Below are 15,248 nucleotides of genomic sequence, written 5' to 3'. Positions count from 1 at the left end.
GCTGAAATATGTATGGAAGGCAGTCAAATCATATGAGAAGAAACGCACTTTCTTTATAGTTTTTGCTCCTTACAAGAGAACCAAATTAAGTTGATGGGCATAGCTGTGTATGAACATTGCCAGTGGGCAATCTTGCTTTATAATCGCTTACACACCCCCTTTAGAACCGGCCATTACTGAAGCACCATCATAAGTCTGACATATTAATTTTTTATCCACACCCCATTTCTTCAAGACATTCAAAATTACAGTTGCTAGACCAGCAGCACTTCGAAACATCATAAAAACCAACAAACCTCTCATAAACATTTTAATTTACACAATAACAGAGTATAATGTTCATTTGTGTCTGACAAGAGACGTCCAATGTTTCATCAGCCTGAACCGATAAAAACTCACAAGTTGAAAGCTCTTTTTGAATTTCTTCATTCACCACTTGTGTCACACAGTCAATAATATCATTTTGAATCTCACTTGAAGTTCCTTTAAATCCTGATGCTGCTCCAAGATGCTCTCTCATGAATTATTGTTCTTCTTGTGCCAGCAGTTCAAGAGTTTCAAGGTAGTTGCCTCTATTCACAGAATTACTACTCTCAACATGCCCCCGGAAGGGAAGTTCTTGTTTACCAAGAAAACAAACCACTTGAACTAATCTACCAGCAATCCGTAGATTATGTGTAACTACCTCATTATGTTTCACATCTGCAAGACGTGCTGCTTCTGATAATGCATGCTCTACTCTATTCCTGCCAAGAAGAAGAAAACGCTCACTATTTAGAATATGTCTTTTAGAAATCTGATGTTTTTGTACTCTCCTATGAAAGTTTTTAAGGACACTGATTCCATTCACTATCACCCCCAAATAACACACAATCATAATAATAGAATTTACAGTCTGACACACTTGCCGTAAGTCATTGATAATTCTTATACCATTAGAACTGAAAAGTTCTTACTTGATTGCCATCTTTTTGAACAATTTTCAGTAATGGTTGTGGCCGCTTGTCTTTCAGAGCACATTTTTCTTCAAAAGATAGAGAAGAAAACTGATTTTGAAGCAAATACTTCACCAGATCATTACACTGATCCATAGCCTAATTATTGAGAAGTTAAAAATTATGGTGAAAGTTCAACAACAAATTGAAGATAAAATTTCGAAATTGAAAAAAAAATTTGATTTCATTATTTATGAGTAAACGAGAACAAACCGCCGAAACCGAGTTTTAGGTTAAGAACGCGCCAAATGTTACCGTTACACGATCCATAAACCAAGGAGGATCGTGGAGTGAGCAAAACAAAGTTTGGCTGTCTCCGCGCATTTTAGCCTGCGCATCTTTTCGGCAATCTTGATTTGACCAAAACATTGCACTTGCACTGCAGTTATAGCATTAAAATTTGTGCTAATGTGTTCATTTAATTGATTTTTAATGAAAAAAAATATGCTATTGTTCTCTATGATAGTAGCCAAATATTTTTCATTGTGAATCTGCAATAATTGATGTAGTGTTTTTTTATTCTATGTTATAACGTTTTAAATGTATACTGTATCATGCAGAATCGAAAAGGGGTTAAGTTCAATTATTTTGAAGTAGGGTAAGTCAAGATTACAGTACAAACTACACCTATGTTCTTCATTGAATAACACATTATGCTCAGTTGCACAGAAGTATGTTGAATTTTGAACATAATATGGAGTGGGCGTAGTCGATTGGACTAGATGCTAGCTTTATGATTCAGAGGCCCAGGTTCAAATCCGTTGAGAACATAAACATAGGTTCGTAATCCCATCGACAAAACAAAATCACCTATTGGTGATTTACTCCAGTCCAGTATGAGCCAGTGCATGTTTCGAACATTGTCAGATTTTATTTGACCGACTTTGGTAAATCCTAGCATCAATAACACTCAACGATTTTCGTCAGAGTTGGAAACATATTTTATGTTTTGGTGAGTCTCCCTATTTCTTTTATCCTACATCATACTTCAAACATTAAATGGTATTAGCATTACAAAGCGATCAACTAGTTTGAAAAAAATCATTTGGCTTTTTTGAACATTACTGTATTAATGCATCAATGCTTATCGTCTATTTTGAATCCTTTAGAACTATCGTAACGTAAAGTAAAAATACCCTGAAAATATTATTTCTTAATGAACACCTAGGGCCTATGACTTATTTTTAACTAGAACCATTGATGATAATCATTCGTAAATAATGATGAGAAAATGTATAAATTGGAATGACATAATTTGAATTATGGTCAATCCAAGATGGCTAGCGCGGGAAAAAAGTGGCGTCAGAGTGTAACAATGGGATAGCCTATTCTTTCGTCTCCACGATCATCCTTGCCATAAACCAACTGATTTATTTGAAATCTTCAAATTTTTGAAAAGCATCGACTGCTTCGTTGTCGACTGTTCGATACATCGAGATCAAGACATTGATAATATCAATTCGATATGGAACTCGATCGATGAACACAGCTTGGAGCCTAGACTCCAAGCCCTACTATGTAGCATTGGTGCTACGTCACGTTGTCATAGCAACCATATAATACGCCACGCCCATTATGAATGAAGTAGGAGTCTCATAAGTACGAGACTCACCACGGTGAATGAATAGCCAGTCGACTGTCGGCCAGATAGAGGGAGCCACATAACAGTCTGTTAGGCGGTCTGGCCAACTTTTATCCAAATTTGCAAAGATATTTATATGCGTGCTAATAAAAAAAAAAATATTCACATCTATCGTAATTAATTTTGGGGAGTCTCAGATTCTTAGATTCCCCTTCAGCTTCGCCACTAATGATATTTTTGAAAATTTATTGACTTTTAGTGAGAAAACTCACTCTTTTCAACACATCGACTCCTTCATGGATGGGTTGAGGCAGTCCAAACAGAGACTCTCGGTCTCCTTGCAGGGGAAATCCAACAAATTTCACTCTGGTATTCTCCAGGAAAATATCCAGATCCTTCTGTCTCACTTTCGGTAACCATGGCAGTTCTGTAACATTCAAAAAGAATCAATTTGATGTGATAAAACTATATAAACAATTTTCGCTAAAATTTAATAAACATAAAATTGTAACTAAAATAATGTTCCAAGAAACTCAAATTAGGATAATAATATATGCTGTTTGTGATCAATTATTGTTACTATTCTTCAAACCACAATCTAAGAAAATAATAAAAATAGCTTCAATAAATGCTGAGTATGTCACGGTAAATTATTAAACAGCAAATAGTCAACAGTATAACAGTAGACAATTACATTGAAAGAACATTTGTATGGCTTTTTGATGGTGGAGGGTGCCGATAATACGACAGTGATATGGTTGAAAACTATTGGGTGCGAACACGGAACTACAAGGCTGATACGCAACAGCTTTAGGCTTATCTAAACTATTACAGTAAAACTTATGAATTGGGACAAAGTAGGCTGAAATATAGTACAACTTCAATTCAGTAGATCGATATTGAAATGGTCAACCAACACCATTACCATCAAATTCAATACCATGTTGTTCGTTACTCATTTACTTGACAATTTAAATTGTTTCATTGCTCCATTGAGAATTATTCATGTAGACAGTCCACTAACAAGATTACAGCCAAATTCTTTAATATGCTTCCCTCAGTCACGTTTTCTAGGAAACTTTTTAATTTGATAAACCATTAAGACTATAGATTTGATGGTTCGTTAGATTTCCTAAGTGCATTGTAGTGAAACACAATCACTAGTGAGACAACCACTTATTTAGTAAAGCATTTTGAGAAACTAGTTTCCGTTGTTTGTCACTGATTGTGACAATATTGTTGAAAGTAGTTTTATTCAATAGTTATTTGGCTCTGTGAGCTACTGATTTCCACCAAGGTCTATAGATGATAGAGGTCATCACACCAATTTAATTTTTCGAGCGAGATTCATTATGATATCTATTCCATATTACGGTATGTTATTAAATCAAAATATACTAAAATATTTATATTATAATAATAGAATATATTTTTAATAACACTTAAGCTGTTCATTAGCTCAGGATAGCAGCAAGTAAACAAACTTTTCAAAAAGAAACAAAATGGCCGCGTGTCTTGACCTGTCTCTTAAGACCTTGTTTTCTACTAACTACAATCATTGATGATCCCCAGACATATTATTACTGAACATATTCGATAAATATTTTCAAACTTCTCGTGATACTCACTCCGGATAGGCGGCGGCGTATCGCTATGCGGCGGAGGGGAAGGTGGTTGCGGCATATCATCCCCCTCTTTACCCCCACCCTCTTCCCCCTCTCCTCCTTCGCCCCCGCCTTCGCCTCCAATCACAACCCTGATCTCTTCCCCTTCCCCTCCTCTTCCCCCACCACTTTCTCCTCCACCATCGTCTTCGAACTCCATGGCCAGTGTTGCTTCGTGGTCTAGGGAGGATTGCTTCATGAGACTGCGGCGTAGGGGTCGACCTCCTCCTCCTACGGCAACTCCCCCCAGACCGCCTCGCTTCTGGCTCTGGGTTTCGATGAGGTCGGCAGCGCTGGCTGGTGGCGAGGAGGCACGCATGTGGCGGGCCACTTCCACCGTGTCCTCTTCCAACGGCGGCAGACCGTGTTCTATGCGTCTCACGTCTGAAAAACAGGAATGAATCGTTACATTTTATGAAACATAGAAAGTGATACACAGCGTCTCACAACTGAAAAAGTGAATTAAATTGTTACACTTTATGGAACCTATAAAGGGGCACACAGCGTCCCACATCTGGAAAAGAGAATTGAATTGTTACACTTTATGGAACATGTAAAGGGGCACACAACCTCTCACATCTGGAAAAATGAATTGAATCGTTACACTTTATGGAACATATAAAGGGGCACACAGCGTCCCACATCTGGAAAAGTGAATTGAATCGTTACACTTTATGGAACATATAAAGGGGCACACAGCGTCCCATCTAAAAAATGTGAATTGCATCGTTACAATTGATGAAACAGAGAAAGGGATACACGGAAATATGCATGAACGAATTATTGAAATGTTTTCAGAGAATATAACTTTTTGGTGAAGCTTCAGTTTCAATTACGATACTATTTTTATGACTTGACCCTTGAATTAGATAGATAAAGATATAGATAAAATATATTAGGTATGTTTATTGTATGGCACTATAAAAGAAGTGGCTTACGGTGTTGAAGGGAATTAGAATAAGAAATGTGATAACGATTAAGAATGCAATGGTACTGTAAGATAAGATAAGATTCTTTATTTCGCATCCAATTTACAACAGAACAGCACACAAAACTAAAAAAAGAAGATAGCAAATAAGAATAATAAAACAATACTTAAGACAACTTTTCAACTGAATAAATATGAAATTTGCTGATAATACTAATTGTATTAATTCTTATTATAGGATGATGAAATTTAATCTAGCACAGCTACTCTGTTTTACAAAAATACACCATAATTAATGCACGAAATAAAATACTGCATGCAAAGACCTTGATGACAAGGTCACGTTCGCATTGCAGGAGCATCACTGACAGAACTAAAGGACAGTTCAAAACAAGCAAAACTTAACTTAATAAATAATAATGACAATAGATAAAATATATTATAGTTGAGAAAAGAAATACAATAAAAAATAAAAAGAACTAAAAAATACACAAAAAATAATCTATCCTGAATATAATTCAAAGAACAAAAGTACTGATAAAAATCGAGGTAGTCAGGCCAAGTTAACCAATAGTTTAAATATAACAATAATATAAACCGGTTAAAGCAAAGGCAAATGAATTAGGCTTACATCATTTAGCCATTTGATTAAATGTATGGATGAAATTGCACTAATAAGAGAATAAATTACTTGAATATTCACTGACAACAAGAAATCTGCACACTTTATGCGACTGGATTGGCGTGTAGTAGTTTTTTGGTTTAAATTCTTATCTTTTTTTCTAATAATATTTTACTGTCTTAACTATCGAAATTACACACAATTGGAAAAATACACTAATCGAAAGCCTTGAGTGCTTGTTTTTTTTTCATCAAAAATGTTCATACTTTCTATGCTTCTGGAGTCTCAAATTGCACAAGAACATAAAAGTTTCTCATCTCCATCTTCTTCTATTGAAAAACAGAATCGTTACTGTTAACATGAATTTCGGGCATAACTTTACTATTTTCTGGACTAAATAAATAATTCAACCCTGCATTCTGTCCCACTAGTATTGGGACTTATAATTTTGAGTATTTCTATCAATCCCATGAAAAAATTAACATCATTTTTATCTCATGATAAAAACTAGGGAAAGCGAAAAGGTACGAAGGATAAAAAAAGGTAAATAAAAAATTTCAGAATTATCGCAGAGTAAATGAAATACTTGACGGTGCTACTAAAAGAAGGCAACTCACTTTTCAATTCTCTCAGAACAGCTATTCCACCGAGTGACAACAGAATGATTTTCCACAACAGCAGCAGAACCTTTTTCATGGGAAAATGCGGAGCTGATCCCCCACAGAACCTGGTCACCATTCCAAACAGTTTCACGGCAACTAGTTCATCGCCAATCGGATTTGCTGCCATTAAAATAAAACACAATTCAATTATTCACTTCGATTGGAATAGAACAAATTAATGCAGTTAGAATTAAATAATAGATTAAATTAATCGGAGCACAATGTACGTAAATCCCTGCATTCCAATATAGGCTATATATGATCTGATAGGGAGAGAATTTGCTCCATTAGTTCTGGAGGAAGTGTTGACTTATGTGCAGAATGAAAATTTGTGAACACACCCATACGAACTAATGTACCCTTCATAAGAGCTAGTATTTTTCTACCCAGCAGAACAGAGATTTTCTGGAAAGCTGGCTCTAGAATCATGAAGATATCAGTCTTCAAGATATTGAGCATGATGAACATGACTGAGATGTTTAGATGAATACCATATTGTATATAGCATGAAGAGCATTTTGCTATAGTACATGCTGAAAAAAGCATATTTGACATCAGGAGCATTTTATCATAACGTAGAGCTTGGATATTACGTTAATTTTTGACAAGTAAATTTCATGGATGGGTAGTTAAGAATATTTTTCCATCTCCATCATGTTTTTGGTACTTTAATGCAATCTTCAAAATGTATTAAATGTTGGATTTTAATAAAATCTTCAAAGTTGATCGTCTAAAGGTCTGTTCAGACCAACCTATTTTGATCTGCAGAGTGGCAGAGCACAGATATCTGAGCAGAGTTTGTGTTCACATCAAAAAACATCTGTGAGCCGACAGAGCTTTTCGCTCTGCTCTCAGTTGCGCTCTAGCCGAGGGAAGATGATGTCAAACCAATATGTGCCGTGTTAATACACGGAATTCATTTAATAAAAGTGTTCCTTGGCTCAACAGGGGCACCGATGATGTAGCAGTGACGATGATCTTCTTTTGACGTTGATCTCATTGGGTGCACCCATCCAAGAAATAAGAAAATAAAAATTTATGGCGAGTTCCATCACTTGATGCGAGATCTCCAGGCTGATGAAGACACATTTAGGGGGTACTTCAGACTTAGTAAGGACCAATTCAGTGAATTTTTATCATTTATTAATGATAAAATTGAAAAAGAAGATACTAACTACAGAGAATCTATAAGTAGCAGAGAACGACTATCTGTCTGCTTAAGGTGCAGACAAAATAGTGATGATATTACTGTTCATTTATCTTTGTATTAATTATATGCTAGAAGTAAATATATTATTGAAACATTTTTTTTGCATCGTTTGCTATATGATAGAAAAATTATATACAATCACTCTCATACTCAATCTATACTTCAGGAGTAATATTTGTCTAAATTTTCCTATATTTCCACTGTATTGTAGTTTTAAGTACTACGTAGTGAGTTTCTCGATTGTTTGAATTAATTGGGTATTATTAGTTCATAATGATTGCAGCAGTCTACAAGTAACTGCTGACTAGCCTGCAAGACAGCAGTTCAACAGATATTTTCCGTGAATTGTTGTGAATAATATAAATTTCTTGTAAATTTTTAATAACAATATAAATTGAAATTCATAGCGCCCTTTTAATATATATTTTACAACAACATGTTTCGATATCTTCAGTCATTCTCAAGTGATTCACACTGAAAATGACTCTTAGGAGTTCAAAACATGTGTTAAAATACATATCAATTGAGTGCTACAATTTTTAATTTTTATTGTACATACAAGTAGCCCTAAAGAGCAAAGTTAACCTTCAACAATTAGTGACTAGAGGCACAGCACGGTCAGCTACAGCCAAGGAAACAGAGCAGACTGATTTTGATTTTGTTCAAGTGAAGTTCTCTTGTTGAATATTAGTTGAATGAGTCAGAAAAGTGATTTCATTGAATTCTACTAATAAGTGGAAAAATGTAATTTGATACAGTCAGCCCCAGTCGGCAAGATCAAAAGAGCAGAATAGTTAAAATAAATCATACATTACTTGGATCATATTTCATTATTGAAAACCATTTCCACTTCAATAGCATGGCTACCAACTTTAGAATAATAAAAATACCTTTGTTCTGAGCAAATTTCTCTGTCAAGTGTTTTAGGTAATGTTTAGAAGGCTTAAAATCTCTGCCGATTCCTCATTTTTCATTTTTTTAAGCAAACGCGAGCCAAATTATTAACTTCGAGGCGCTGAATCCGAATCTGAAATTAGAATTCTTCTATCTCCATTTTTACGTAATTTAGGTTCTTGATGAGAGATCTTTATCGGAAACGTCCACTCGGATACCTGGAGAAAATTGCTGAAAAGAGCGATTCGAAAACATCTGCATGCCAGAAGAGTTTTCTTGGGAACGTCGACTGGCAGATATTGGCAGATACACAGTGGACGATGTGAACACCTGCATTGCTTAAGCCGGCGACAGATCTTTTTCCATCCATCCATCCACAGACTCTGCAGAGCTGCCGAGTTTGATGTGAACACCACTTAAAGATGATAATATTACATTATAGACTAGTTTTAGACTTTTTCTTTGTTTCTTGTTTCATATTGTTTTGATAGATAGGCTAAATGAATAAATGAATATGGGACTTCCAGGAAATGATATACATATATTAATTTGTAAATAGTCCCAGCTGCACAAAATTCTATAAAATTTAAACCGTGATTGAATGGTAACTTGATGCTACTAGAACCAATGAGAGAAGCGGATGACGCTTTTAATCAGCAATTGATCACGGTTGAATTTAATAAAACGTTTGATCAACGGGGACGGGCCGTAGTCTCGAACTTCAAGTAAGCATAGGTGGAGGAGAAATACTCACAGATATCTTGTTTGAAATTCTCTTTGGCCTTTTTCCATTGTTCGGTGTCATCATCAGCCACATTCCTGAACACTTCGACGATGATGTAGATGACACTGAGAATGACTCGCAGATCGAGCGAGTCGGCCAAGCTGACCGCCAGTTTTCTCATGGCTGTATTTGCTGTTGAACTGTTCCTGTAAACGGATAACAATTAATAGATAAACCTATTGGATAAGATGTTTTATAAAATACAACTGATATTGAATGGACTCGTTGCAATGTGTTATCAAAAGTCAATAAGCAGATTTTGATGAAAAAAGTAAAATGGTCAATGTGTTGGGGGTTGGAAATACGAGGGCAGTTAGAAAAGTATCTGACCTAAACATTAACATGACAACCCTCATGAACAAGAACTTATGTATATTTTTGGTTATATTTCAATAGTTACTCACTGTAATTCCAGCCATTTTGCATGGGATGTCTTTATTTATATTACGGTCGTTTGAATAATGCAATGACGGGTTTTAGTTGCCGCGTCTGCTAACATTCATTTTCATAATTTACTGTAGATTGAATTTTATTTATTAAGCTCTGAATCGTAAACAGTTGTGGGCTGTGGAATCCTGTTGCTTCCAAGCCTGTATGAATGAAAGTAAATAAAACATCAGACCAAAACTAGTTCAATTCCAACTCAAGAGAAAGTCCACTGATTCTAAAGTTCTGTGCTACAGTAATGCATCCAAATAACAAACAAAGTAATAAATTGACGCCAAAATTCATATTATTTGCGCCTGGAAGCGCCAAAAAAGTTGAAATTGGATAATTTTTGGCCTGATGTGAGCAGACGAAGCACCCAACTTGGACTTAAAACGGCTGTTACTTGAATACTATGAGTCTAAAATGGCTGAAATTCCAGAAAGTAACTATTGATAGACAAATATAACCGAAAAATATACCGGATTTTGTTAACAAGAGTTGTTATCTTCATGGTTAGGTCGGAGACTTTTCAAACTGTCATCGTATTTATAGTAAAAATTACAAACATCATTCATGCATATTAATAGATAAATTTAGTTACACAATTGAAGGAGGAGCTCCCGTATGAAACTTTTCACCAATAAATGTGTGAGAGATATTATAGACTTCGTCAAGTCTTGAATGAAATCGAATGAGATTATTGCAAGTGACATAGGCTACTTACTCAATTTCAATGTTGAGCAGGTCGACGAACGTATGGAAGACTCCCAGCTCATAAATGAGAAGAGCATTTTCTTTAGTGCAAGCTTGTTGTTCCTTGTCTGATTGCATCTCTGCCCAACACCCCTACAAAAAAAAATACAATAGGTAATGAAGGTGTGATAATAGCTATAATAAGGTGATAAGACAATAATAATATAAGTAACACTTAGCAAACAAGAAATTTGTGAACAATTTTGTCTCTTATTTACTAGGCTACATGATGATTGGACAACCAAGCAACTAGTTTTGGCTAGGTAATTCTTTATAATTTTATGCATTATATTAATCATGGTCTGTATTGATATTAGTTTGTTATTGAATAATGAGAATTAAATTGAATTGATGAATAACTGATTGGGACAGCTTTAATCCGGATTTTTATTCTTAATGAGTTATTCTCATATTTGCAATCAGTAAGATTATATATTAGAATATGCTTTTCTACTACACAGAAACTTGAGTTTTCAAGTTTTCATCATGTAAGAAGATACCTAAATTTGGATGTAACAATAAAAGAGTGCTTTAAAATTCTGCCCAGTCGGGCAGGATAAGAACCATTGTTTCTTATGAGAGTGTTCACACATCGAAGAGCATTCTGTCAATATGTGAACTCTTCCATGAAAACCAATGTTATTATTTTTCCTGCCCAGCATAGACAAATTCATTGGCAAACACCTCTCAAAGTATAACCTTTTTTCCAGGTGATAGATAACCTTGATGATAACCTTGTATTTATCAATCTATATTTTCTAGAATTGAAGTTTTTAAAACTCACCTGTAAAAGATACAGGAAACATCTGCCGGCTCTCATTCTAAGCGTCTTATTGGATACTTCTAATTGGTCAAGAAGCTTGCAGACTACTGATCTTTTCTGGGATTGGTCGAGTTTTTGCCAGGATGGGCTGTGTTTGTACATTTCCATTTGATCCTCGAACGCCTGTAACCAAAATTTTTTTCAATTGGGCCTAGTAAACTTACCCTAAAGTTATTCTTCACATGATAATTTCTCATCATACAGATTATCTCTATCTGAAAATAAAAACTGAGTACGATATCTACGGCAAATAAATAAAAATGAATGCGCAACAATACAACTAATGTGCAAACGTTCTGCCAGACTCGATAGATTTCTGTCTTGAACAAATTCTATCTCGTTTGGCAATAACCTGTTTTGCACACAAGTTGCACAAATAGCTATTTTGTTACTGAGAGCTGCGGTATTGAAGCTACAAAAAGCTATAGACAATTAAGGCGATTGATCGACGATTCTTCAGTCAGTCGACTGTGGTGAAGGAAATTGAACTAGAAACTTACTGATTCAATTTTTCAATGTAAAAGTGTAATTGGTTTTTACAATAACTTTTATTTTACTAACTTTAACGTTGAGTTGGTATTCTGGCTGCTCGGTGTATCCATACAGTTCAGCGATTTCGTTGGTATAACTATCGGCATCATCATAGATGAATTCCAAATCGGTGGATTCAAGTTCTCCCTGGAAAAACATCATAAGGTAATTGTTACATTTTATTGATTTTTCTAGTAAACAAGGATATACAAAATTTATTATAACCCCAACCATTAGGGTGTCTATTTCGTTTTTATAGTTTAACCCATAAGAGACAGTGCATAAGAGACTATAGCATAGCTAGAGCCAATAAAATGCTAGGTTTTGTTATGAGGAATACAGCTAACTCCAACAGCCTTAATGCAATATGTACTGTTTATGTGTCACTGTTCCGGAGTGTGTTGGAATATTGATTGCTCTGTGATTTGGAACCCTTATACTATTTGTGTACTCATGGTCTTGAGGAAGTTTAGAATAAGTTTTTGAGGTTTCTCTATTACAAGCGCTTCGGCCAATCCTGTTCTTTTGGGTTTTCCTACAGACCGTTTGAGAGGGACCTTTCACTTTGTATCATTAAGATTACGACGGGAGAGAGACTTATTGATTTTTGTTCATGGTCTGTTAAGGGGTAGATTTTCTTCTCCTTCGCTGTTCTCATTGATCAGGTTCCATGTTCCTGCGTTCAATTCCAGAAATCATCCCACCTTTGATATTATCAGAAGTGGAACGGTCAGTGGCTACAATGCTCCCCTGTATAGGTCTCTTCAATTATACAAGAGGATTAATAATGTATTAGATTTTTTCGATTCAGACAGTGTGTTCAGGCGGGACTTGAATATGATTTATGTTTCTTTCCTTGTTCCTTTCCTATATATTTGTTATGGTTCTGTTTTTTCTATATCTTCTGGTTTCTTGGTTTTATGGCCTGCTGTCATTTGTAGGTGATTGTAGTGTCTTTGATCTTGATGGCCACAGTGGAATTATTTTTAACTCTTTTGGTAATATTGTTGCTTCATAGTCCATATCATTTTAGTTTATACTATTAATGTTTCCAGTTTAATTGCTCTTATTCCTACAATAGGTTCATACCAACAGTTGTCCTACTAACATAATTATCTTTAGCCTACATAGGCCTAATATATTAGTGTTTTAACTGTAAGTTTCATATTTGCTGAGTTTCCATTATTCTCTATTCTTTGTTTATTTTTCTTTTCTTCTTAAATTCTTCATTATTAGTTGCATACGTTTTTCTTCTTCTTTTATCTGCTACTATAAGTTTCATATTTGCAATGTTTTCTACTACTTTCTTTGTATCTTGTTTTCAGTTTCTTTCTAAAACTCAATAGTATATTAGTTAAGTTATTTTATTTTCATTTTAATGTATTGTTTTCAAATTGTATGCTCAATGTGCGTTATGAGGGCAATAATGGGATTCAGTTCCTGGTGCCCTCAAATATGTAAATTTTCAAATAAATAATAATAACAATCGAAAGCGTAGTCTAAGCCATCCGAATTTTTGGGGACTGACATATTTATTGATACAATTTTATAATTATGTAGCCTAGGTAAGAGTAGGTACGCAGATACTAATAGGTTGCTCCATAAAATGTTACTGAAAAAAACTAGAACCTCTATGGAGTCTAGATGTTTATATAATCTATATTTTACTCAATCAACAAGCAGTAATGTTTTGAATAAATCTCTATTAGTAAATGGGATTCAAATAACCGCTACATTGTTGTATCTGGTATCTCTATTATTAATACATCAATCATAGACCTGTCCAGAACTTGAAAGGTTCAGTTTGATAATAGTAAAAGGGTAGGTTAGGAAGTTTACGTTTTTGGTTTTAAATGACAATGTTTTGGTAGGCTACTAGGCTATTTAAAATCCACTCAAGTTATTATTGCATAGCTTAACGGTGCTACATTTGATATTTTTAATATCAATAACAGGAACACCAGCAACTGAATTGTCCTTTCCTCCAAATGAAAATTTCTACTAATCAAAGATGTTGATTCTTTATTCCTTCAATAATAATAATTACGCCTGACATAACCTACACTAAACATCAAATGCAAAATCATCAAATTTTAATAAATATAATTAAACTATTGAGAAAAAATAGAAATAGATTTTTGGAAATGCTGAATTACTTTTTCATAAAAAGCTAGTTAAAATTATAAATATTATTCAAAATGTAGTTATTTGGAAAAACTCAAACATTTTCTAACCTATACTCACATCTGAATCTTGTCTTTGTAGTTTTCCACCATACGGATTCCTAGTATTTAGCACTCCTCTTTTTCCATTACCATTACGGTCCATATTAATGACATTAATCATTTATTTATGCTGATTATTAATTGAATTCTTATTACAAAACTATCTACAAATTTGAGATTTGAGAATCTTTGTCTATGTCTATTTACTTTGTTATTAGTCCACCATCGACATCGACCTATTCGTATATTGACTCGAGTTGGTCGATACATCGATAAGTTCGATACTGCGGGAAGTTTGAATTGATGAGTATAGCAAAATTAATTAATATTGAAGTTTAGCTTTTTCCATAGATTATTAATTATCTTGATTAATCTTTATATCTACCTTAATAAATTAGTATCAGTACCTAGTTATCTTCATGAATGATAATCATCGTTAGTAGGCATTAAAATTAGCGTAATCAGCAAATTTTACCTATGAAAAATTAACTACCACCGATTTGTTCATAGATATTTTAAAGAATTGTTGAATATCTCCTTCATCAATAAGTTTTTTGTACAACGCCATGAATAATGACTGAATACATTGAAAATAATCAGGGGCGGATCCAGGACCCTTATCTGGTGCCTATGGTGGGGGGGAGGTGATGATTAAGGTGGTTGTCCGGACTGTTCACTTATACAATTCAATAGTGTACTTATTTCAACTTACTCGTAAGTCTGGACGCGTTTCAGGGTGCTGAGCACATCTTCAGCAGGCTGAAGATGCCTTCTGCTAGTTGTCCTTCTTATTCCTTGCCTGCTGAGGTTAGCTAGGGCTTAGAGCCCAAAAATACGTCTAGACTAACAACATGACTATGAACCATAACGTTTAATCACTTCTATCTACGACCATGCTTTAATGTAAAAATTACAACATCACAATCAACTCCATAACAGGGTCTTTTTCCAATTGGTTTTTAAAACTATAACATTACGGTACCTATAACATGGGTTTCGATGCTGGTGGCATCAACATTAAAATTCGGTTTCTGATGGAGTGATGGAGACAGCAGGTTTCAGTTTGTCAGGTTTTCACTAAATCAAGTATTCGGTCAGGCAAGTTTTCAATTCATCCAGTTCATCAAGTTCTTAGTTGATTATCTT

At 34.6% G+C, this 15,248-nt stretch overlaps 1 protein-coding gene across 1 annotated transcript in view; it reads right to left on the bottom strand.

The window, feature by feature from the left end:
* The window catches only part of LOC111052254 (striatin-interacting protein 1), a 37,544-nt gene extending 23,204 nt beyond the window's left edge, over window positions 1–14,340 (bottom strand). Inside the window, exons 1-8 of the mRNA XM_039432812.1 lie at window positions 14,122–14,340; window positions 11,908–12,024; window positions 11,308–11,469; window positions 10,495–10,616; window positions 9,312–9,487; window positions 6,409–6,573; window positions 4,206–4,625; window positions 2,850–3,004 (exon numbers count right to left, since the gene is read on the bottom strand). Coding sequence (XP_039288746.1) covers window positions 2,850–3,004; window positions 4,206–4,625; window positions 6,409–6,573; window positions 9,312–9,487; window positions 10,495–10,616; window positions 11,308–11,469; window positions 11,908–12,024; window positions 14,122–14,223 — 1,419 coding nt within the window. The 5' untranslated portion in view covers window positions 14,224–14,340. The remainder of the gene's footprint in view (window positions 1–2,849; window positions 3,005–4,205; window positions 4,626–6,408; window positions 6,574–9,311; window positions 9,488–10,494; window positions 10,617–11,307; window positions 11,470–11,907; window positions 12,025–14,121) is intronic.
* Window positions 14,341–15,248: the final 908 nt, after the last annotated feature.

This window comes from Nilaparvata lugens, chromosome 7, assembly GCF_014356525.2.
Source record: "Nilaparvata lugens isolate BPH chromosome 7, ASM1435652v1, whole genome shotgun sequence".
Lineage (NCBI taxonomy): Eukaryota > Metazoa > Arthropoda > Insecta > Hemiptera > Delphacidae > Nilaparvata > Nilaparvata lugens.
Note: the sequence above shows the minus strand (reverse complement) of the source record. Positions and strands in the feature narration are given on the sequence as shown.